Source organism: Carassius gibelio, chromosome A17 (genome assembly GCF_023724105.1).
Source record: "Carassius gibelio isolate Cgi1373 ecotype wild population from Czech Republic chromosome A17, carGib1.2-hapl.c, whole genome shotgun sequence".
Classification (NCBI taxonomy): domain Eukaryota; kingdom Metazoa; phylum Chordata; class Actinopteri; order Cypriniformes; family Cyprinidae; genus Carassius; species Carassius gibelio.
This window is the reverse complement of record NC_068387.1, coordinates 22,541,889-22,566,455: the sequence shown is the minus strand read 5'-3', so window position 1 is coordinate 22,566,455 and position 24,567 is coordinate 22,541,889. Positions and strand designations below refer to the sequence as shown.

Below are 24,567 nucleotides of genomic sequence, written 5' to 3'. Positions count from 1 at the left end.
CTTGTTTTACAACTTACACTTAAGCATTAAAAATGTGTGTATGTGTGTATATATATATATATATATATATATATATATATATATATATATATATATATATATATACTGGTCAGAATAATATACTGCATTAATTTTATCAAAAATACAATGAAAACATTAATAACCTTTATTAATAGTTCAGCACCAAATCAATATATAAGTCAAATAATATTTTTAAAAAAAGTATTATTTTTTTCTTTTTTTACTGTGCCTTTGACCAAATAAATTTCGCTTTGTTGAGCATAAGACCCTTTTTATTTTTATTTTTTACAAACACATTATTCTTAACGTTTAACCTAAACCTGTATTGAAGAAAAAAATAGTTAGCATACTATCCAACAGTGCTTTGATAATACTCATGAGTTATGAAGAGGAGTTCAAGGATATTGTTCTCTGATTGATACTGAAGAGCTGGCTCGCATCTCTGCAGCAGTAGGGAGCACAGGCCTGTGTGTTTACACTCTATACAGAGAAAAAGAGGGGAAGACAGCTGAATATAAGTGGACAAGATGAAAGACAAACAGGATATGTTACATTTTCCCACCCAATCCCATTTAGACACAGCCGGCTAGCACTACATGGATTCTTTTACCACACCCATTGTACAATAATGACACCGTTTGTCTGACAATATCTGTTTGACATTTACTTAGGGGAAAAGAAATGGAATTTCTTTAAGCCTATGTATAAACATTTATTTATTTATTGCATATATTGTAAAATGCACTCTTTTTTCAAATTTGTGGAAATTCTTAGTGTATATCACATGGCTGGATATCTGTAGCAATCACTAACAGTCAAATGCAAATAATTTTGCTGATAGGTAGAGTAGTTCTTACTTTTCCAACTTTAAAGATGCTTAGCATGAAATTGACTCCATAAGCAAAAATTAATCAGTGCACATTATCACAAAGAAAAAAGATGACTTCATAATATTTCATAAAAATGAAATAACTTACTGTACCTCAGAACCAACTTTCCTTTTCAGCCACAAACATGAATGTGAGCTGAGAAGACATGGAAAACCAAAAGCCAAATAATAGCCAGTAGCTATGTTGTATTTATACATCTTTTCTAAAATCTTGACTTAGTTTTTGCAGTAATATACAGTGGCTTTACAAAAAACTTTTCCATTTGGATGAAGTTAGGCATCAACTCCAAATCCTAGACACTGTTGTTTCCTCGTCAATACATGGAAAATTCACATTTAGCTCGTACTTTGGATGATCCAATCCATTCATGGTGGATAAAATAATTTTCTATCTTACATTTACTTTGAATATTCTGTTTAATTTGGAAATATGATTCATTACAAAAATAGAATCATATTGTGCTGTTTCATGTTGACCTCATGAAAGAAAGGAAAAAACTGATTGAACTTCTCCACAGACTGGATTAAGGGTTGCTGAAGTATAAAAAGCAATACAGAAATACAGTATGAAGAAAAAAAAAAATTACATATCTGAATGAGGTCAGGAGGTTCACAAGCCAACTCTTTGTCTAGACACCAGTGACTTGTCAAACAGAAGGCATTATTCACCAAAACTACATCCCAGTATGACTATGGATGGACACACAGATTTTTTTTTTTTTTTTTATTAAATTACAAGCCAATCTCCTAATGACTGCTTTTGCTTGCGATGTGGAAAATGCATTCTGCAGTCCTCTCCTTTATAACAGCATTTCTATGTACATGCCTCTAAAAATAATTTTTCAAAAGAGAAACAGTGGGTCTTTTCTATTTGAAAACAATGTTTTCAATCACAATGAAACAACTTTGACAAATGATCCAGTAACTCCAGTATGGACTTTTCCCATGTTGAATAGAGAAGTCACAGACAGTGGCAAAAATTGCACCATCAATCACTGACTGGAATTCTATTCAACAGAATTACGGTCCTTGACTACAAAATTATCTTCATTGTGTTTGAGACAATGAACAGTAGTCTGCTTGGTGTTTTGAACAATGCTGATGCTAAATTAAATTGTATGTCTTAAAGTAATCCAATACAAAACCCCATAACACTCAGTTCAGCAGAGAGTAAAATGTGTAAAATTAAATATCTTTATTTGAAACACACGTGTTGCCAATGTACACATTCAAGGTAACAGGTTAAACCATGAGAGGGAACTATAAAATCTTAGATTTGGTCTCTTTTACATGTAAATAGGTTTTAATGCTTCCATTGCTGCTGTAGCTTCCATTTTATGAGCTGGGAAATCTCTTTATAACTAAAAATAATAAATGAAACACAGCACATAAAAGATAGCAGCCTTAATTTTCAACATTCTAGACCACATGAAGTCTGAAAATTCATAGCATTACACTGAGATCTTTTCTCTCAACGTGCTGTGAAATTGCACAAGTACGTTTTAAACAAGAAAAAGAAAAAGCTGCGTAGTTCCAAATTCTTTGGGCTGTCGTACAGTAAACATTCAAGCGAGACCACACAGACAGAAGGAGTTGAAGGACACCCTCTGAATCCTCAGCTTTGTTATTCTTCAAAGGCACTTTGTTGAACCACATTAAGAATAGGCTCTGTTTGATAATAATCTCCATTGAACACTCAGGCTGGGAATATGAATATGGAGCAAAATGCAATGGTTCTCCACTCCAGTAGAACTGATGTCTTTGTAAACATGTCAACGGGATCTCAAAATGCAAGAAGATGCATGTACAAAAAGCCCTTTCTCGTTGGTTAGATAAGCCTGAGGAACGAAGATTTCATTGCATTCGTCTCTTTTCCAGAGGCAGAGTTTGCATGGAAAGCAATGATGTACATCACTGATTAACAGGTTGGATAACATGTTGAATGCTTCCTGAAATCATACTACCAACCACATATTTAATTAAGTTAAACATCTTTGGCAAGAGCAGGATGCTACTCCTGGAAAACTTGGCACTTCCAATATAAAAATAAAATAGAAAGAATTCAAACTAAGGCATATATGGTATAGTTTTAAAGATCATGCCTTGACCCAAAGCAGATAAAGGAGCACAGGATTTGAACATTCACAGCAAAAATATGAATTCCTTTCATTAGATCTCCCAATTTTCCACACCCATCAGCCTAACCTATATAACCCTGACTGTGAGTCAAGCTCTTTGGCACAAGAGTACTTTAACGTGCAGTGGCATACAAGGGAAGTCGGACAGACCTCACAGTCATTTTTGGTGCATGAGAGATTACTCTTAACTCATGTCTGTGATTCATATAACATGGAAATATCTCAATAAGAACAATGTCAACACAAACCTGCAGTAGTATTTGTTACAACACTTCTCCAAAATGCGGGTTAGGATTACATATCAAGGGCAACAGTTCCTCCACATAAAACTATATTCTCTGTTCAAGGAGTTCATAGGAGGTCTAACAACATCTGTAGATTTGGATAAGATACCGAAGGAAAATCAATGCACAGCATGTGCATCGCCATCCCAGATGGATAAACGTCATTTAGAGTGTCTCTTTATAGCCCCGTCGTTTTGCTGGTCTTCTGATTAGTCTCAGTGCTAATCATTGAAAAGACCACTACACATTTTCATATAGAAGCATACCACTGAAGATAGTTAAAGGCTCCACTGAATGGGCCAGTTTGCCCATGACCAGGTCTATGCAGACTGTGTCGCCCACCTGAAGGGGCAGGATGATGTTGAAGACAGCCAGAGACCCTGGTGTTGGTTTTGCTTCAGCCATGGGTTTGTTTTCCAACCCTTCTGGTTGGTAACCTGCTGAGTCCACCCGAGCCATGCCATAGTTAGACTTGGAGAGCACAGCTTCAATCTTCTCATTTTTGTGACCTGTCAGGATAGCGCTGAAGAAGTAGCGTCCATCAAGTGGTGCAGTAAAGATACCTGTATATTTAAGAAAAAACAAATATGTATACAGTTTTCCATGGCTCCATCCTTCCACATTATTTTTGCTTCATGCCAAGTAGAAATGCAGATAGACTTTCTGTCAGCAGTGCCAAGATTACCTGTTTGTGGATTATAATAGCTTCCTTCATTTACCAATATCGTATCAAAAATGATTGTTCCAGATGTAACCATGGGATTTGTGAGAGCTGCTGAAAAGGATAGACGTGGTATGTTGGCATCTGCGCCGGCCATACCTGAAATGATCACAACAGTACATTTTTAAAAGATTTCAAATTGTTGACATAATCAGTTCTTAACCCTAAATTCATCCCTATATAGCCATGGTTTACACAACCAGTTTTAGTTGTCAGCTGCTGACCTTTGGCTCAACTATTGACCCAGTACTGCCAATAACAATGTAGCACATGGCGCTACACTTAAAACAGAAGAATCGCTGACTTTCATGCAATCAGACACTTTACACATCTCACTGAATTCTTGTCTTCTTTCCAAACATTGCCACACATTAAAATAACCTCCGTGATTGACTAGGATAAGGCTGCTAAAAGAACTAAAAGCAAATTCAATACATACCTCTCTCTCCTCTGAGACCTAAAATAGGAGAAAGCTAAATTTTAGTCATGTTAAAATATTGTGCAAGTGTCATATAATATGAAGTGTCTAGTTCACCCAAAAATCACAATTGTCAGTCTGAAATTTACTCATCCTCATGTCATTCCAATCTTTTATGTTTTATTGAGTAATATACTGAGCTTCTGCTTTCCATGTAAGATAAGTACAGTATACAGCCAAGCTCCCAAAAGCACCACGAATAAGTAAATAATGACAAAATATTCATTTTGGGAGAACATTTTCACTAATCCTTGGACAAAAATAAGGTTTCTCACCAGGAGGTCCTTTTGGCCCAGGTAAGCCCTGAATACCTGGTGGTCCATCATTACCTGGAGGTCCCTGTGGACCTGGGAGCCCTCCTTCTCCCTGAGGGCCTGGTGGTCCAGGTAAACCTATAATTAAAAAGGATGTAATTAAAAGATTTTGTCTTTTCATATCCATCACTGTTGTGCAAATTTCAGAATCGTCTCCCTTTGAATGTGTGTAAATTTGAATTGAACAGTCACACCCCACAGGAATTTGAATTGGAATTTGAATAGGAATGGCAGCAAGAGAAGTTTACTAAATTGTAATTCAAAGACATTTAACAATTAATGCACTCTGGCAATTGCATTATGGATTACATTAAATGGAATCCATTCTCAGTTAAATTTAGAATGGTGTACAACGCTGATATCCATTAAAATATAAGAGATATGTTAGTTAATGGTGCTGGAAATTTAGAATATGATCTTACAGGCTGTCAAATTGTTAGTAAAACTCTAATTCTGGCTTTCTACTTTAAGCACTTAAGTCAGACCTGTCAAGTCATTCTCAGTTAAGCTCTGGAACTCCTTGAGGATGTGGACCATTGAGGAATTGAGTCTCTTGATCTTGCCGTGGATATCATCCAGATGTGTGTTCTGGAAGATCTCAATGAACTCACTGTGAGAGATCACTGTGTTGTTTAGCCCACTGACACAGTTCCACAGGCTAGACACATGTTTGTTCAGGCCTTCTTTGATTTTTTGGAGATTATCTGAGACAGAGTCAAACCGACCACAAACCACTTCGAGTTTTGAGAGCCTCTTATCCAGACCATCTCCAGTCCTCTTGCAGTCACCCATCTTAACCACAAAGTTATTCCCAAAGCGACGTACATCTCGATCCATATTGTCAAAACGTACCCTGCTGTCCTCTATGTGCTCTGTCATTTCCTGTTGGATCTTGTCAATTTCAGAAATAATTTTGTCTTTGGTGTTTCCAAGGTCATGAATAACACTGTCATGTTTTTGGACCACATGCTCCAGACCTTTTAGTGTGTCGTTGATGGAGCTGAAGGTTAAGATGACCTCAGACAGTTCTCTCTGAATTGACCGGAGGTCACCAGTATTACTGCTGATGACACTGTGTCCATCCAGTGGTTTCTGTAGGTCATCCAGGTGACCTGTTCCTGATTCTGTTCCTGTAGGAGTAGTCAGGTCGATCTTGCATTGACCACTGCATTTCTGTACCTCCTCTCTCAACTGATCCATCTCATTCTGCAAACTGGAGCAAACATCCACACAGCCCGTCTGACCAGAGTCAGTTTTAACTTTAATGTAGTTCATTTCTTTCTGCCATCTGTCCATGGCATGGTTTGTGATGTTCTTGAGTTTCTTTAGGTCATCTTCCACTGTGCTGCACACATCACAGTTCTCAATCTCCATGACAATCCTGTTGAAGTGTTCTCCATTGTCTCCAGTTAGTGCTTTGATCTTGCGAACATCATGGCTGAGGTTAATGACCCTGTCTTCAAGAGAATCACCGGACACCGAGAGATCCTTGAGTCGTGTGTCAAACCGCTTGATCTCATCTTCATTTGCAATGACTCTCCACTCCAAAAACTTCACTGTCTCACTAGGGCTCGGACTACCACCGGTTGGACTTGACCCAGAACTTGAGCCTGAGCAGCCAGAGCATTCGCTTAACCTCTTGTCTATAAAGGATGTAGTATTCTCAAGCCGAGATAGGCGCTTATCAAGATCAAATACAGTTTCTTTAACCATTCCTATGTCAAGGTCTATGTCAGTAATCCTATTTTCCTGGTCAAGAATACGATTATTGAATTCAATGCGAAGATTTCTGAGTTCCTGCTGGAATGAGTCCCGTATGTTAGTCTCCATATAAGCACAGCTTTCCTCTGCCTTCTGTACAGTGTTGTTGAGCCGTCTCTCCAGGTCTTTTAGACTATCATTGAAAAGATCTGGCATTATAGGAACTTGTCCTTGTCCACCTATTCCTTCAGAATTTCCACCACCTTCAGTTCCCCCTTGTTCCCTATTCAGACGATCCTGAAGCTTGTCATAGGCCTCTGACGTTGAGCTTATCTTCCTGTCCATGTCATTAAGTCGTCTACTGAGGTTTGTTACAGTATCACAGCAGCCTTGAGACCGGCTGAGGTCTCGGCGCAAACCATCAAGAGTCTGGCGGTGACGCTGGTCCATGGTATTAATCTGCTTTTCCAGAGCAAAGATCCTCTCCCGATCTTGTTGCTGTTGCCTTCTCAAGTCTTCCACTCCAGACTGACAGGCAGAACATGAAAGAGTCACTCGACGTTCAAGCTCTCTGAGGATTTCCTCCTTCAAGGTGTTTAACCTGTTTCCTCCCACTCCCCCATTGTCTAAGTCATTGCCTCCTCCCTTTCCATTCACGAGGTGGTTATTGATGCTGACTAGAGTCTTGTCATGAGCTTGAGTACGGTTGTCCAACTGATCAAGCTTGGTCTGAATGTTATGGATGGTCTCTTTCATTTCAGGCTGGGCTGCATCAGCCGGTGTTTTGCCACTATTAAAACCTGGCTTACGAATTTCCTCTTGGAATCTTTCATTCATGCCACGCATAGTTGACTGCATGTCAGTTAGGTCTTTGTTCAACTTCTGGATTTTGTCCTCCAGTTGCTTAATCTTGTCATTATCACCTCTCCCTAGGCAAAGATCAAACACAATGGTAATTCAAAGATAGTCTTTAGATATTTAAAGATTAGCAATGGTTTGGCAGACGCATAATTCACAGTCTTGTCAACTCTGACAATCAAAACAATGCTCCAGTGGCCAGTTTTAACATTTTAGAGTATTTCTGTAAAGACTGGATCTGCTTGAAAGATGCAGAAGATGCAGGTATGGAAAAATCGAGAACATCAACAAGGCCAGAAAACATTAACTTACCATTCCCTCCGGTCTGTCCATGACCATTATTAGTTCCAGTTTGTCCTGGTTGTGGTCTAGGCCAAGGTCTGGTTGTTGAGACCTGAGTATCAGATCCCCTGTTTGGTCCATCATTACAGTCTACTCCACTGTATCCATGGCAACACTTCCACTCCATTTCTGTTAACATTTTGTAAGCCACCTTGTATCTGGGCCTCATGTAGGTCCGGTACCTATAAACACATGAAATCCATTTGAATGAAAGCTTGAAATGTCCTAGTTTGGACACTGCTGTGATAAATCCAGCCATGCCTAAGTATTTCCTGACTTGCAATGTTTAGTTTGAATTGTGAAATACATGGGACTGAGAAACAATCAAAACAACACAAATTATATGATGATAAAAACTACAAAGAATACAATCAATACAATCTAAAAGAACAAAAAATATCCAGGCCTAGTACATGCATAACCTTACGATTCACAATTCTGTATATTGTATAATATATTCAATATTAAACATTTTCTCAGTTTAAACAAACAAATCCCTTCTGGGAACAGTGTTGTACTGCAACACTCACTTCTCAACAAATTAATTTATTAATTTATACCGACAAACACTTGAAAAACACAGGCTGAATTGCATACTGTTTTTGTTCCAAGAATGGAGGAAGACATTTATAGCATATACTGTATGTATCCAAATGAATTCTCAGCACAGTCATAACACCTTCACTAGTTACTACATAGACATTTGCCGGCCAGCTGTATAAACCTCTTATTCAATGAAGGACTGGGTTATGGTGGAAACTGCGCATATCTTTAGATATACTGTAGCTGTAGCATGGATGCCTCCTTGAATCTATGGGACCTTTTGTATGTTTTGTAATTAAGAAACTATAAGTCTATAGAAGTTTAATACTCATGGTAAGGGGTTTCTAAAAAAGACCATCTCATCAGAGACATTATATTTATGTTGTAATTCTGACTAGTAGTCTAGGTCTCAAGTTCACTGTGTCATTTAAATGAACAAATATAATAGTGAAACATCACGGTTAGCCTTGAACCCATACATCAGCACCATATTTAGATGCAATAGGAAACAATTTTAACATTTCTGTTATTTTTCTTTTGGTTACAGTTCTTAAGACACTGCATTTTTGTCTACACACTCTGTTCCATAACCCCCGTGAGAAGAAAAATAGGGGGAAAAGGGGTCACCCGACTCTACTGGATGAGTGCAAAAATAAGTGGTGGTATTTTAGTAGGTTTTAAGCCTAATTCCTGTGGCGCGTTGGTTGTAGAGTTTGGAATGGCAAGCCACCTCATTCCACACATACTGTAGCAGTGTGTGTGTGTGTGTGTGTGTGTCTAAAGGAGTTGGATTAAGCTTTTCCAGCTGGAGTTTAGTACATTTACAGCAACTGGAAACCACCTTGCAATTGCACACACTTACTAATCTTGGCATCCTCAAACTACATTCTATTTATCTCCATTTGTTGACATTAGCTTTACTATGTAAACACAATGTTTTTAGTATTTCTTAGACTTTAATGACTCATATTTCCAGTAAAATGTGATGTGGTATATATTCTAGCGTCTATGAATGTTATGATGATGTTAGCTTTCAACATCTGTTTCCTGGCTGAAATTAGTTGATGTAATAGGTAGTGGTTCCACTTATTTAGAGTGCACTAAAATAAAGGTCAGGAAAACAGACTTGCTTTTACCTCAAATGCTCTGACTGATCTAAAGTCTGATAGGTGCGTGTTTATATCAACAAACAGATGCATAAAATGGATAAGCTAAAGTGTCATGGTAAAGTAGCATACAACTAGCATTAAGCTAAATAACATACAGCAAATGGTACCCAACTTTGGGACTGTTTCATGCCACACACAAAAACAGACTGTTTATTGTGCTTCCTATGTTAACAAGTTACATCATACATATTGTTTGTGTAAAAATTAGGGTGGGTTGCACCAGCTGTTCATACTGTATGTTCTTAGACTGGAACAAAAATCAACACGAGACACTTAGCAACTTCTTAGATGGTTTTTTAAACTCTGTTCTTTATTTGGTTGCACTATTTGTTCTTTAGGGAAATTTTAGCTTGTAGGCTCTGTAAAGTAATGAATAGTCACATTATATGACGTTTACTTACAGTGATCCAATAGCAGCATTCAAATTTGTAAGCAGATGTGCTCTAAATTTCGGTTTCTCCTGATAAGGTTAATTTTGCCTTCTGTAACTTCTGGGTTCCCCTGAAATATGATACTTAATCATGAAATAATGACACATATGTTGTAACTTAGTGTCCCTTTAACTTGCAACTTTGCAACACAGCTGATGCCTCCGGCCCATACAGACAACAATTTCACTCCTATTATGCTTTGACTATGTTAGCAGGCTTCTAAGTAGTCTAGGCTGGTTAGTAAATGGTTTTAGCCACCTGTTACAGAGAAATACTGCTTAAGGTAGCTTGTTTGTTGCTGGCCCAAAATGCCGTTATTATAGCATTTTACTGTATCTGCTGTATAATGAATACACCGATAATCATTGTATAATATATGGAAGGTATGACAAATAAAACAGAGATAAAACATGTCAGAGAGAGAAAACAAAAGTCCAATACGGATAAAAAAAGAAGCACTTACACTACAACACGGGCACACTGAACACCCCAGGAACACGGTTGATAGTCAGGCTTCACGTAAGTGTCCACTCCATCTTCAACCACACAGCTCACAGTCTTGGTCACCACATATGCACACCAGTTTCTGTAAAAAGAAATGCGCATGTACAGAAGTTAGCATACTTGTGGAATTAGCTGGACTAATTGAATGTAACATAGTAGATTTTATAACAAAAGACTGTAAACATGTCTGCCAAGTCCAACGTTAATAGAATTATTTTTCCAATTTACAACTTGTGCTATATCAAGACTTGTCTATTACAATACACAATGGCTTTCATAGGAAATTAACACTCATTTGACCTTGAATGAACTTTTAAACATTATATATGAGAAATTCCATCACTGAGATTCACAGCTTTAAAAACATGAATAAATAAAGCCCTCCAAAGATAGTAACAAGTTTAAAGAACATATCCCCCGTAAGTGTTCTCAAACTAGTGTCTGTGTTAGATTTAAAGTGATTCTCTATCAGTCTGAGAAGTCCTTATGTCCCCTGGCCTCATAAATTAGCAGAAATCTGCAGATAAATACATCTCTCGATTCTTTTAGTAAGCCCTGCCTCTCACACCAACATCAACAAGCCCTGGGATCAGGCCGTTACAATCTCTTCACTGCATGCACTGGGAATTCAAACATCTGCTGAGGTTCATGCTGACTACAGTTAGAGCAAGTTGGATGCATCACTTGCAGTATCTCATTTTAAGTTTAGCCCTAGTTTTGTTTTAGTCCACTAGTAAGAGCAACAAACTACATGATTGTCTGCTGTGTGTAACGCAGATGCGATTTGTCTTCTGCAGTTGTTCGCTCACGAATTAAGCTTAAGTTACACCTCAGACCGCTGCAATAAAGATTGCCATCAGTGCACATTTGACTCATGCTGTGTCTCTTTAGAATAAACCCACATAGATTATTTTTATGAGGTCATCTAAACATGTGATTTCCATGCTAACGATGCTAAACCAGACAACCACGTGTGCAGCTGCTAAAAATACAATGAATACCATTGATTCCCATTAGGGGAATATAAACTCTTTATTCACCAAATGTGGCCCCATGCAAAAGTTTTGGTTTCTCTAGAAGACAGCTTATCAGAAATGATGATAAATCAGTGTTGAGATGACATCAACCATTTTAATAGACAGTATTACCCTCCATTATTGTTTTTGGTCCAAATCAGCCACGACTGCAACAAGTAACAAGCAATGGGACATTTTTTCCCCCATCTTTTCTTTTCTACTGGCACTGCCCACAGTGAAATTTCATTAGTCAAAAACCACCTCTCATGACTCTTAGTTTATATAGCACATTTCATAAAGAGTGGTAATTCATATATATATATATATATATATATATATATATATATGTATATACTGTGTGTGTGTGTGTGTGTATTTTTATATATTTATATAATAAACTAATTCACACACACACACATATAAAATATACAAAATACAATATTATAAATAATATTATTCTTTATAATTTATAAATAATAATAATGACAAAAAGGTTATATGTAAACTAATTACTAAATTTAGTTTTTAGTTTTAGTTTTTAAAATAACAGTGTAATATATGAAAAAAAATAAAAGGAAAAATAGATTAAAATAAATAGAAAAAAGAAACATTAATAAAAGTTCGTTAAATTATTCTTTAAATAAATAAAAAATAATAATGCATTAAAATATGTTCAACATCAAATCTTATCGTATAAATTCAAAATGAGAAATATTAAGACTAAAGAGGTCTCATTCACTGATAACATACTTCTTGATAATTTCCAGAGCATTATAATGACTTTCCCATTCGGTCTTTATCGATATTATCGTAATTTTACTTAGTTATTTATTTGCAATAAAAAGTGACCTCTGAAAAGGTCACTGCTAAGAAGTAACCAACAGAAGACCCATTCCTTTTGCAAATGCATTATGTAATAGAGGGAAGTTAGCCAACAAATGGCTCGTCATGGAAAAAACACGTAATTTTCCCAAGACATCTTCCATGTGGACACTCTCTAGACCATTACCACCTGACTCCTGCTTTGATTGCTCACGGTTCATCAGTAACCTACGGTGGATTTCCTGCTTCCACAGCTGCTTGGGATGCTCACACGTATTGTCAGCACAATTTCATGTTTTGGCCTTCAATATTAAACACAGATGGTGCTAGATCAGAGTAATGACATCATGGCATAATCCATTCTGGCTAAATGAAAGGATGTTTATAACGAATTACAAAAGAAAATGCAGTGTTTTGACCAACAAGTAAAAAAAAAACTGAATTTCAGAGAACTAAAAGAGAATTTTGTAGCTTTTAGTCCATATCTGTTAGCTTTGAATTCATCTATATGCTAGTGCGTTACTAAACATTGAACAAAATTACTTTTAGTGGATATACGCAGGAAAAACAGATTACACATATTCATCGCTCATGTCAAACAACACAGATGTTTGTCCAATCAAATGCTCTGTAAAATGAGAAAGTCGCTCCCCCTAAAATAGCAACTGCAAACGACTAGGAAGTAATTCTAAAAGCCTATAGGATCTTTTTAATAAAAGGGGACAATCCTTTCAATTTTTCCCAGACAAAATTATTGTTTCCACAGGTAATGCATTAAAAGGCTTTCCAAATGATTTTCCATTGTCTTTTATATCTCTATTACTACTAATACGTTCCACAGTTGTGTCCAGTAAAATCTGCTTCCATGCATAATCATAACACAACAAGGTTTTGATCTCACTTATGGTGTAAAGTAGTGGACAATCCCTTACTCAATACGTAGCCTTCATAACAATACCGCGTGTAATGCTAGCAGTTCATGCAAGGAGCTTTCTAGATTTATAGATTTTACTAAGTTGTCATGCTGCTTCAGTCCATCACTATTTGTTTTTCAGCTGTTGATTGGAGTGAACCAGACCACAGTATTTCCATGCCATGAATGATCCACATTCTTACTGGATTTGTCATGCAGAATTTTCATTTTGGGCTCGCTTTTATCAAACACTCATGCACCTCATAACTTTACTAAGACTCTCAACATCTTTCAGCGCCAAAAAGAATGGAAAATATGAGAGAAGACAGGAAAAGGGGACAAAATAAAGTGCATTTGGCAGCTTTACACTTGTGCAGCCTCTATTTGAACCAATGAGACCTGATTCCAATATACAAAAAATGATATTAATCCCTGCTATGCAAAATGTTTTCATATTTTTCCATTACATAATTTCTGTTATCCAAAAATAAACGACTTTATAGTCATAAGTGACTCCAATAAATGGGTTTGCTAAAGTGAAGTAAAGTAGAAATGTCATGGCATTAAAAATCATCTGCATAATCGCCTGAGATTAAAAACATGGCAAAATAAATGAAATATGCTAAAACAGAAGCACATCTCAGAGTAATAACGTAATTTTACCCTGATGTTATGATTGTTTCACCTGCTTGGATCTAAAAACTAACTGCAGCAGTGAAAGACTCTAAATAGTTGAAATAGAACATAATGCTAAATGATAAAAAAAAAAAGATGTTAGCATGTGTTTAAGTTGCAGTTGATGATATCTGCTGTTTAATTCAAACGAGTTACTTTCTCTTTGTGTGATTTTTGTTTAAAAAGCATAAGTAGGGACCATATGAGGTTTCAAATAAATTCACATCACATGATTACCAAAGGCAAAAGACACCTTTAAACTGTTTTCTGTAACATAATGCTGAAGATCAAACAGTACTGCATGCAGCTAGCAATATCAAGGTCATGGGTTTAGTTCACAGGAATACATGAACTGGTGAAATGTATAGCTTGATTCCAATTTAAATCACTTGGAATAAAAGTGTCTGCCAAATGCATAAAAGTCAATGTAAAATACCTTACAAAAACCACTCTCTTCTTGCAGAGCTGTTAAAGGGTGTATAAATTACATTTGGAAGTCACTGTCTCGCTGTTCACACACACACACACACACACACACACACACACACACACGCACACATAAGTTTTTTTTGTGAAAGTGGGGACATCCCATATGAGTAATGGTTTTTATACTGTACAAACTGTATATTCTATGGCCATACACCAACCCTACACCTAACCCTAACCCTCACAGGAAACTTGGTGCAGTTTTACTTTCTCAAAAAAAACTTGTTTTGCGTTTTGAAAAATGGGGACATGGGTTATGTCCTCATAAGTCACCCTCTCCTTGTAATACCTGTGTCATACCCATGTCATTATACAGAGTTGTGTCCTGATATTTCACAAAAACAAGAGCACACACACACACACACACACACACACACACTATTCTCTAATTATCTGTCAGAAAAGTGACCTAATCCAATGTAGAGTATGTGGTGTAAAGATACAGTCATCTCTTTGTTCCTCAGCACTGCTGAAAACTGTTTTTTCCAATCATTCCCTCAATAAAAGCTGTAATTGCTGCTCCCAGGACAGAAATTACATTAGAAGAATGTAGCATTTTGAAGAAACATTCAGTCAAAAAATATCAGCCTTCCTACACTCACACTCATTGAACCTCCCAAGTGATTCACAGTATGGACATGATGGCACTCACGTGTTGATTAATGTGTCTGAAATGATTGAGTACATAAATATACACATGTGTAACATGCTCCAGAATCCAGTGATATCACTTCCTAGACCTTCTCCAGCAAACCTAAAACAACAGAGCAGAATGGACTGCAGAAATGGTCTATTATCTAGGGAGCCATTTAATGAGGAAGAAACTAATTTAACTCATTTAAAATGAATTTAACTATACAAGAACCTAACTACAGTATCCCCATATGTTTAGCATACGGATCTTACATCATTCACACTGATGGATATCTTGTTCATGTCTTTGTCGTTGAAGCTTATCATAAATCATAGTATTCATTTCATAAAACTGACACTTTATGCCTGTGATAAACTGATATAAGCATTTATTTGATCAAAAATACAGTAAAAACAGTAATATTGTGAAATATTCATACACATTTTTCAGTTTTTAATGTATTTTGAAATGCATTTTATTCCTGTAATGCAAAGCGGAATTTATAGCAGCCATTACTCCAGTCTTGTGAAAAAATAATAAAATCATCTCATTGACCCCAAACTCTTGAATGGTTGTATGCAATAACTTTCCAAACTCTCTATGAGTGCTGCCATATATGATCACCTTCAGTTTTGGCCTGTTTTGTGGAAACTCTTATATACTCGTGTCACCTCAGATATTCCTCAATTCAGGGTCTTAACGCTTCTTATATGAACTGTAATCCGGCAGCTAGTGCCAAGACGATGTCCCCCACCCTTTTAAAACACACGAGGCCTCTTCTCCCATCTGGTACTGTACTGATTAATGTGGATATGTTTACACAGAGTCATAGAGCAAAGTCCCAATGATTAACACATGTAGAGGCTACTAACAGAGGCTGGACAGTTCTTCTTCTTTTGGTGTGTGAGGTGTAGTAAGTGACATCATGCAAAACTAGCTGCCTCAGACTTCAGCTTCTGATTGTCCTCACATGCTTGGAATCTGCCCACCAAACCACCTTCTGGCTTCATGGAGAAGTCACAACAGCTATAGCCTCTAGTAACAGTCTACAATGGGACAGAGACACCATTTTGGAAATTTAAAGGAACAGTTTGCCCAAAACAGAAAATACACAAGTGCAAAGAATGTTGAAGAACACACAGCTTTACACAACTCTTAGCAACATTTCTTTTAGAACAGTTCAGTGACCACTTATGTTAGGCTCTAAACGGCAAAAAACAGAGAACTTTAAGTAGTCCTAATGACATACGTATTTCATGTCTTCTTCAGCGCATAGAGGCTTTGTGTGAGGATCTGACCTCACAGAAACAGTTTCCAACCCAGGCTGATTGGAAAAATATTCCTCTACTGTACCTACATTTTTGCAAACCTCTAAAAACATACCTATACATACATTTCACTGCTGTGAACAGGCAGGAAAACACTTTTATACATTTTCACACAAGTTATGATTACTAGGGGTCAATTATCAATTAATAAACTTTTTACTGCAGTGCACAATTTTTAAACTAATACATTTTGTCATTTGCATCACATAATCAGCTCCACATGTGTTGCTTTTCTGACATAGTAAACTTGCTCATTAGCGCACCTGGTACAGTTTGATGAAAGTAGATGAAATACATATAGAAGCAAACTAAAATGACATATTTGCTAAAGCAAATGTGTTTTACATCCAATATTTACTGTTGTTAACACTATTGGTTAGATTTAGTGTAGGCAGCATGTTATTTCTGTTTCTGAATTTCAAATGTGATAGAATGTAGAACTTTTATTTGCACTCCCTGGACATTTCATTTTTGAACTGCTGGCATAATTACAACAACTTATGTAATAAAACGTTGCAAGATTGCTGTTCACTCGTTTCAAATAAGACTGAATGCACTTTCACTGGATTTTGAAAGTCTTGGAAAATTTACAAGAAACAATTCAAAACCATTTTGCAGAAATGTTGCCCCAGTCACGTTTTTCCAAAAAGTTTTTCACTGACATTCTTCCCTTCCACTGTAGCTCTAATATATCTGTATTCCGAATAAAAAACAGATGGGAAGATGTTTTGGTAAAAACGATTTATATTTCAGTCTGTCTGTTTTTCACACAAAGCTATGACTTCAGAAGACTTAATATAGCACACAAACAATATAATCCACTTTAATAGTATTTTGTTTTTGTTCTTTTTGGAGCTCAACAGACACTATGAACTATCATTTGAGTTTGGAACAACATGAGGGTGAGTAAATTGTGGCAATTTTCATTTGTGGGTTAAATGCTCCTTTAAGAATGCACAGGAGATTATACAACCCAATTACACATCCATCAATATCGTGCCTCTGCATACTTGAGATTGAATGCATTATGAAACACACTATCAAGTTACGCAAATAAAGAAAGATTGAATGTGTGACAGAGAGATGACAGAAAGTGAGAGAGATCAAGAGATAATACTATTCTCAGTGAAGGGATTCTTTTGATATCGAACTCCATAAAAACACACAATGACATAAAACTCCCTCGTTTTACTTAATAGCCTGACGATTTTCACTTCCTTTACTCCAGTGCTGAACACAAAGGTTCAATCATCATACAGTTTTCTTTTTCTTCAGTTCTTCCTTCTTTCCTGTCTCTCCCCACATATCCTCCGAGTGACCCTGCATGCTGCCTGGGACCTCTGCAACAGGAAGTGGTCAGAGCAGCTGTGGCTGAACGAGCAGCCTGTTTTTACAGCCTTGCTTATTTGTCTCTCCCCAGGAGGGGACACATGCTCGTCTGACTCTCCGAAAAGGCACCGGGCTGGAACACTTGTCCACTCCAACTGTGTCTTCACACTAAAACACTGATACAGAGATGAAACATCAAAACTCACCCACAGGCACAATACTGATTTTGCAATCAAGTGTTGCCATTCAACACTGAAACCAAATAACTGGACAGTTTTCATTAAGAGCTTAATATATACATATATATATATATATATATATATATATATATATATATATATATATATATATATTAACAAAAATAATAATACTGATAATTATTATTATTATTTAAAAAAATTGCCACTGTTAAAGTAATATATGTATGTATATGTATGTATATAAAATTGCAGATAGAACAATAGTGTTCTCATCAAAATAATAAAGTAAAAATCAAATAAAAGTTATGTATTTAGATGTGTGTTAAATATACTGTAATGTAAGGACACGTTTAATAATCTTCACAAATAGCCTCATAAACAGTTAAATGCGTAAAAAAAAAAATATGTGCAATACCACTTATATTTATTTGATACCAACCACGTCTTGTGTGTATGCGCAAACATACTTGGCAATAAAGCTCTTTCTGAAAACACTGATGCAGCTTGTAGGTCGCATGACAATGCCACTTTTTGGGGAAAACAACTTTGAAATGGCTTAGCTGTCTCTGCATTCTTCAGCTTTAAGAAACAGCTATAACAGCCATAATTTGCTACGGAAAGATAAAGTCAAGTTTTATTTTTTGAGTACACAATGAAGATTGATTTCTACAAGTTCCCATTGTGACTCAAACCTTCAGGAATGCATTAAATATCTGAACCTAAATGCTTTTCTTCATGACCTCCTTAAATAAAGCAGAGGTAGGAAAAGTCACACACTGGGCCAGAATAAGCAACAAGACCACCACTAACAGATGTCCTCCTATTAACCCCACTCTTATCAGCTCAAGTCAATATTTAGATATTATTGGTGTTCACATCCAATTTTATTTCTCATTCTGATTTCCAGATAAGCCACACTGTTGTGATTACCCTTATAAGTAATGCACCAGTAAATGTCAGGTCGCTCTTTTACCAAACAAGCCACATATTTAATGCTGGAAGGGTAAGCTCGTGGGAAAAATGTTTCCCTGTGGTTATACTGTAACTCGCTCCTGTTACAGGAAAGCGGTTTCTGCAGGGGTTTGACCGCAGCTGCACATCTGTGGCATCTCAACTTGGAACTCCACTAAAGCAAAAGGAGAAGGAACATGCCTTTTGAGCAGAAGTACCACAGATGTGGCTTCATGCCCTTTTTGCATTTAGGCCATGCCTGGTATTTTGCACGCTGTGCTATGCACCACACCACTGCAATAGATGTATTACTTTTTACACTCTTCATATCACAGTCCTGCAAAGATGAAAGCAAATTTACTTGCAATTGCAATTTGCGGCAAAACATGAGAGATACAGTAGATCAGACATACAATTGTGAGTGTGTGTGACCTGGATGCATCAGTGAATGGTGAGTTCTTTTCATAAATACATCTCCAATGAGCTTTTTTTGAGGCTTTACACATGAACAGAAAGCAAATTTAATGTTTTCTGATGTTTCTGTGTGGATGAGACACTTTTGGAAAACATCCATTTAACATCCATCTGCACACCATTCCCATAAAAACAATTATTTGCGAGGTTTCTCAGAAATGGTGATATCAGACGATTCAAAATCTGCTGGAATTTACTCCTCAGTGAAATTAACGTTGCTGTATTGGTTGGTTTTTTGATGAACACATACATTAATTTTTGAGTTTTTAATTAGTCTGTTTTTAACTTGTTCTAAAACAGTCCTTAAAACAAAGTAAACATTTTTACAATGTTTTTGAAATAAGTGCATTATGCTCGCCAAGGCTTCATTTATTATTACATTAATATTGAGAAATATTATTAAGCTTAAAAATAACAGTTTTCTATTTTAATATAATTTAAAATTTAATTTATACATGTCATGGTAAAGCTGAATTTTCTGCAGCCTTTACTCCAGTCTTCAGCATCACATGATCCTCTAGAAATCATATATTTTTGTAGAAAAGTATGCTTTTTTATTATTTTAAATCAAATGTATTTGAAATACTGTAACAAATCATAAATATGTTTACTGTCACTTCTGACCGATTTTATTGCATCCTAGCTGAATTTTTTTATGTATTTATTTACCCTGATACATTTCCATAACACTCTACTATCATGGAGCCAACTTTTTTTTTTTCAGAAATGTAAAATCTAGATTATCTGATAAATACTGCTATCCTATCTTAATTACAAAAGACTGCATGTTTGGTATCGCTTCCGTTAAGCTGCTGTAATCACAAATCGAGCTATAATTCATCTTAAAATAATATTTAGATATTCATTTGTACAAGTATCGCTTCATCATGCCAGCTAACATTGGCTAATGTTCTGGCAACGTTCTCTCAAAGCTATAACAAATAGTCCTACAGTAACATTAAAAGAACTTTGGTTGAAAGTTTGTTGGGATGACGTAATAGTTCAAAAAAGACATTAACAAAAATAACTGAACTGGAATCACTGCTTTAAACCTAACCACTATGACACAATCCCATTCAAGCTTGTCATCCAGAAGCAATCATTCATGACAGACATTTTGGGATGTCTTTAATAACCATTAACATTCACTAACTGCTTACCTTGTCAAACACAAACTTGTTCACCGGAAGCACTTTGCATATCAGAGGTGTTTTTTTTTTTACAGAACGAGGCCAGAGTCCTGATCATCCTCTACAGGAAGTTCCTATTGGTGTGAAGAGGCCGCTGTTAAAGCAAAGGCTTCCTGTCTGCATGTGATGGAGACTAACAGGCACCACCACAAGCAGCTTTTGGCTTCACAACCACTGCCACATCTTCAAAAAGCCCAGGTCGAGGACCAGGAACCTTCCATCCACAGAGGCTAAGCTTTGCGTAAACCCTCTTTAAATACCGGCACAAGAGGCAAAAAGAAACACTTTAATAAGGATGCATGTAAGAGATTTACATACTACAAAGATGCATTGAATGGGTTTGAATTTTGACTAAAAACAATCAACCCATTCTAAGGTAGTTGGGTTACAGGAGAAACACTTTTGAAAAGTAGATTGCTGATAAAAATATAAAAAATAAACCCAAATGTTAATTTAAACTCGGAAAAAGACTCATAAACAATCTCATTTACAGCCCCCTTAGTCTGCTTTAATGCAAAAATAGATCAAATGAAAACCACTTTGCTGTTATCCCATTAAGGAACTCTTACCTCTGTCAGTATCTAATCAGGTCTTTGGGTATAGTGATACCAACAGAACTTTGAACACTGCCCCTCTACAGAGGTGTTAGGCTTGGGAAACAACCTGATTGACTGACTGACTGTCTTCTTTAAATTGGACACCCGCAGACTGTCTGATGTTGAATGCATGGTCAAATATCAGCAGTACTAATCACAATCTAATTGGCCGGCTTCTTGCTACTTCTATGTCAGAGTGCCAACGTGTTTTGGTGAATCTCATGAGAAAAGGTTAAGAAAGTACGTTTTGTACACAATGATGGCTGGTCCATATTTGCATAAGTCTGAGGAGTTTTCTGCTAAGTTCTGTGGGCACAGATTGTGTGTGGGCCTGCTATTGAGGAGTTACCATTTACTTGACCTTACCTTCATAGAGGCAAACTATTCCTAGTTAGTCACATAATGGAACCAGTCCCAGACTATACCATTTTTATTACTGTGACACCATCCAGATTAATAGTCAGCATTCCAGCACTCTCTGTTTGTCTGTCAGCATAAATATTTTCAAGAAATGTATGAAAGATGCAAAAATTAACATGGGTATCCAGTCTTCAGGGCATTCATCAAAGCTTGTCCAGCATGATTTCCTGAATAGCAGTGCACACAACATTCAGGCGTGTACTTTTGACTTCTGGTCTGGCAGAAAAAGGGTTCATTTCTAAGATGCTGTGACGCTACAGCACAACCCAAACCATTTTAATGTCTCTGTCTATGGTCGTAACACACACAGACATTATTTATTGCACATGACATATTGTGGGCATCTTAAAAAGATGTTTTATTCAATAATAGTTTACTTAAAGAAAAAGTTCACCCAAAAATGAACATTTTCCATCCAGGATGTAGATGAGTTAGATTTTTCTTCACAACAGATTTGGAGAAATTTAGCATTCTATCACTTTCTCACCATGGGATCTTCTGCAGTGAATGGGTGCCGTCAGAATGTTAGACCAAAACTAGACCCCTTAAGGCTCAGATCCAGACCAAAACTCAATCTGAAGAGCTGAGCTAATCCATAGGTTCCATCAAATTAGATGTACTAATTTATACTGGAGCATATAAATATATATGAATGAATATGAACCAGCATTTCCATTTCATTTTCATACGGCAGTCACTAATGCCACATATTCTGCTAGATTTTCAAAGATGCTGTATCCTCTTAAAGTGCTGGATTTTGTAGATAAACACACCGCAAAACAATCATATTAGGAGATGTATTCCAACACACAAAAACCTGGCAGCGGATGCCTACAGTTTAGAGGAAAGAGGTGATTTAGGTGCTTACACATTTGGCAGCTGCAGCTCCAGTTCTCGCAGTTCATCTTTCAGAATCTTTATCATAAAATGTCTGCTAAATTTGTGGCATACATTCCTTTATAGATTTGATTAATGTTGCGGTTTTCCCTGGAAATGCACATTTGATACAAGCAACACGGGTCAACATTTATCAATCCGTTCATTTTAGAAGACCAGAAGAGAAAAAGCCACAAGAGAGAAGATGTGTTCTCCACATTAAAAGAAAAAGAACAACTTCTTCCCTTGACTTCAATCTCACACTTCTTCACCCTCCCTCCCTCCTGCTCTTTCGCTTTCCATAAAATAAATACACAAAACGCAGAATACTTTTTACATCTGCTGTAACTCAAAGTTCAAACAGGCTGCTAATCCCCAGTAACTCGACTCAGATTTCTCAAGCAGGCAGTACATACTTCATACCGCTGGCACAGAGGGATCTCACATCATAGACATCACCCTTCACCCCCTCACAAATCTGACAGACTATTTTTGGGAACTATTTGTAAGTACAAAATTGTTTAGACGGACTCAGTTGGCTGTATATGAACAATTTCTATGACTAATCTTTATTTACACATTGTTTAGATGGATTCCAGGACATAATTCGTGGCCATTAGCATGTGGCCTGCGTGTCTGTCCACCCTTCAGAAAGCATTGCGTCAGAAAAAGGGGGAAGCCCCGGTCTGCACGTCAGAACCGGGACAACCTCTCCCATTCACACCCCAATAATCATAATCAAAACAACAATGTCAGAGAGGGTGTGTGTGGCTGAGAGAGAGAGAGAGAGAGAGAGAGAGAGAGAGAGAGAGAGAGAGAGAGAGAGAGAGAGAGAGAGAGAGAGAGAGAGAGAGAGCATTGAACTGAAGAACCAACAGACTGACAGATAAAGGAAGGTGATTTTAGTTTAATTACTACCAAGGTGGTGACACATATAACCATGACCTGTAAGGCTTTGGAAATCACAGGGGTCCCAGAAAAACTACCACCTTGCATTCAGTAAGCCATAATTAGCTGTTCTGATGGACAGAAAATGCACCTCCTGTCGTTTCACTGTCAGATGAAGGGAGGTTTTTGCTTTCATGTAGTCATCTGTGCCACACATTTAAAAGCACATTTGCTTTTTAAAGCCCTCCAGGTAATGTTCCCTCAATAAATGGAAAAACAGAAAAATGCATAACGTCTGTAACTTCCCGGACTTATAAAATATTCCATCTATTTATCTGTCTGTCTGTAATCTGTCATGCCCTCTGTGCAATGTAGATGCAGAACAAAGTTTGATTTGTCTGATCTACTAGATATCTATTAGTGGAACCAATGTAATAAACAATGTTATGGTAATTTATTAGCAACATGGAAAGTCTATCTTCTTTCCCAATACAGACTTTCTCCCTCTTTCTTTCTCTCGTCAAATGAAGAATATGAGAGCACAGACTGATTAGCTGAACTGAAAGTGTCATTACCTGTGTCTGCTCGCTGCTCTCGCCCCGTTTAAAGACTGAGTCTGAGTCTGGGAGTCTGCGTACAGGTTATACCGCTGAGGATACGACGCGCTCCAAACATCTCCAGAGGAAACCATCACCAGCATCGATATCAAGAGGACTGCTCCATCCATCACAGCGCACGTCGTTCTGAAACGGTGTCTAACACTATATAACTAATGAATTCTCTGTAACGAGCCTTTATTCCACCAAAAAAATGCGCTTACGCGGTGTCTAGAGGAGCTTCTTTACACTCCCAGCAGTTCGTACTATCGATCCATTATGCGCGTCCTGAGCGCTGCTTCCAAAATTGTCGGATAAATCTCTCAAATCGACGCGTAACGGCGCTTTCCTTCCTTTTGCGCTGATAAAACTATCTAAACTCCCGCTATCCTTCTTTTGAATGGTTTGTAATATTTGTCGGTACATCCAAACAAAGCAATCCAGAGGCTTCCTAAAATCTGGAGGAGTTTTCTTGGAAAGGAGATGCAGTGAGTTTGGAGCGAGGGGAGCCAGTGCGCTCTGACGCACTCCAACGTCCCCAACACACACATCTCTCTCTCTCTCTCTCCTCAGCTCCCTCCCCTCTAGAAACCCTCCCTCCAGTGCACTGATGACAGAATCACAGCCATATTATATTTTTAAAAAACCAACAGGACCACGTGCGTGAATACTAGGGGTGATTATGAAATCTTAGTGACATACAATGGTGAGCAGCAGTGATTAAAAACATATGGCCGCTTGGTAGAATGGCTGATGTCCCACATCCGAGGATAGAGACGA

The 24,567-nt window shown here is 37.2% G+C and overlaps 1 protein-coding gene across 1 annotated transcript; it reads right to left on the bottom strand.

Annotated features, from left to right (window-relative positions):
- Positions 1 to 2,086: 2,086 nt before the first annotated feature.
- On the bottom strand, positions 2,087 to 24,346 carry LOC127933290 (EMILIN-1). The gene is made up of 8 exons (XM_052530152.1): positions 23,767 to 24,346; positions 10,353 to 10,475; positions 7,717 to 7,928; positions 5,331 to 7,475; positions 4,807 to 4,923; positions 4,493 to 4,510; positions 4,018 to 4,152; positions 2,087 to 3,895 (listed from the first exon to the last, which is right to left on the bottom strand). The coding sequence occupies exons 1-8, from the start codon at positions 23,916 to 23,918 to the stop codon at positions 3,573 to 3,575; spliced, it is 3,225 nt and encodes a 1,074-aa protein (XP_052386112.1). The 5' UTR covers positions 23,919 to 24,346; the 3' UTR covers positions 2,087 to 3,572.
- Between the last annotated feature and the right edge of the window lie 221 nt (positions 24,347 to 24,567).

Coding starts and splice junctions, on each gene's coding strand:
- LOC127933290 (XM_052530152.1), bottom strand. CDS start 23,918: ATGGATGGAGCAGTCCTCTTGATATCGATGCTGGTGATGGTTTCCTCT. Junction 7,476..7,716: donor TGGACAGACCGGAGGGAATG/GTAAGTTAATGT, acceptor ATCTTTGCCTAG/GGAGAGGTGATAATGACAAG. Junction 3,896..4,017: donor CTATTATAATCCACAAACAG/GTAATCTTGGCA, acceptor TTAAATATACAG/GTATCTTTACTGCACCACTT.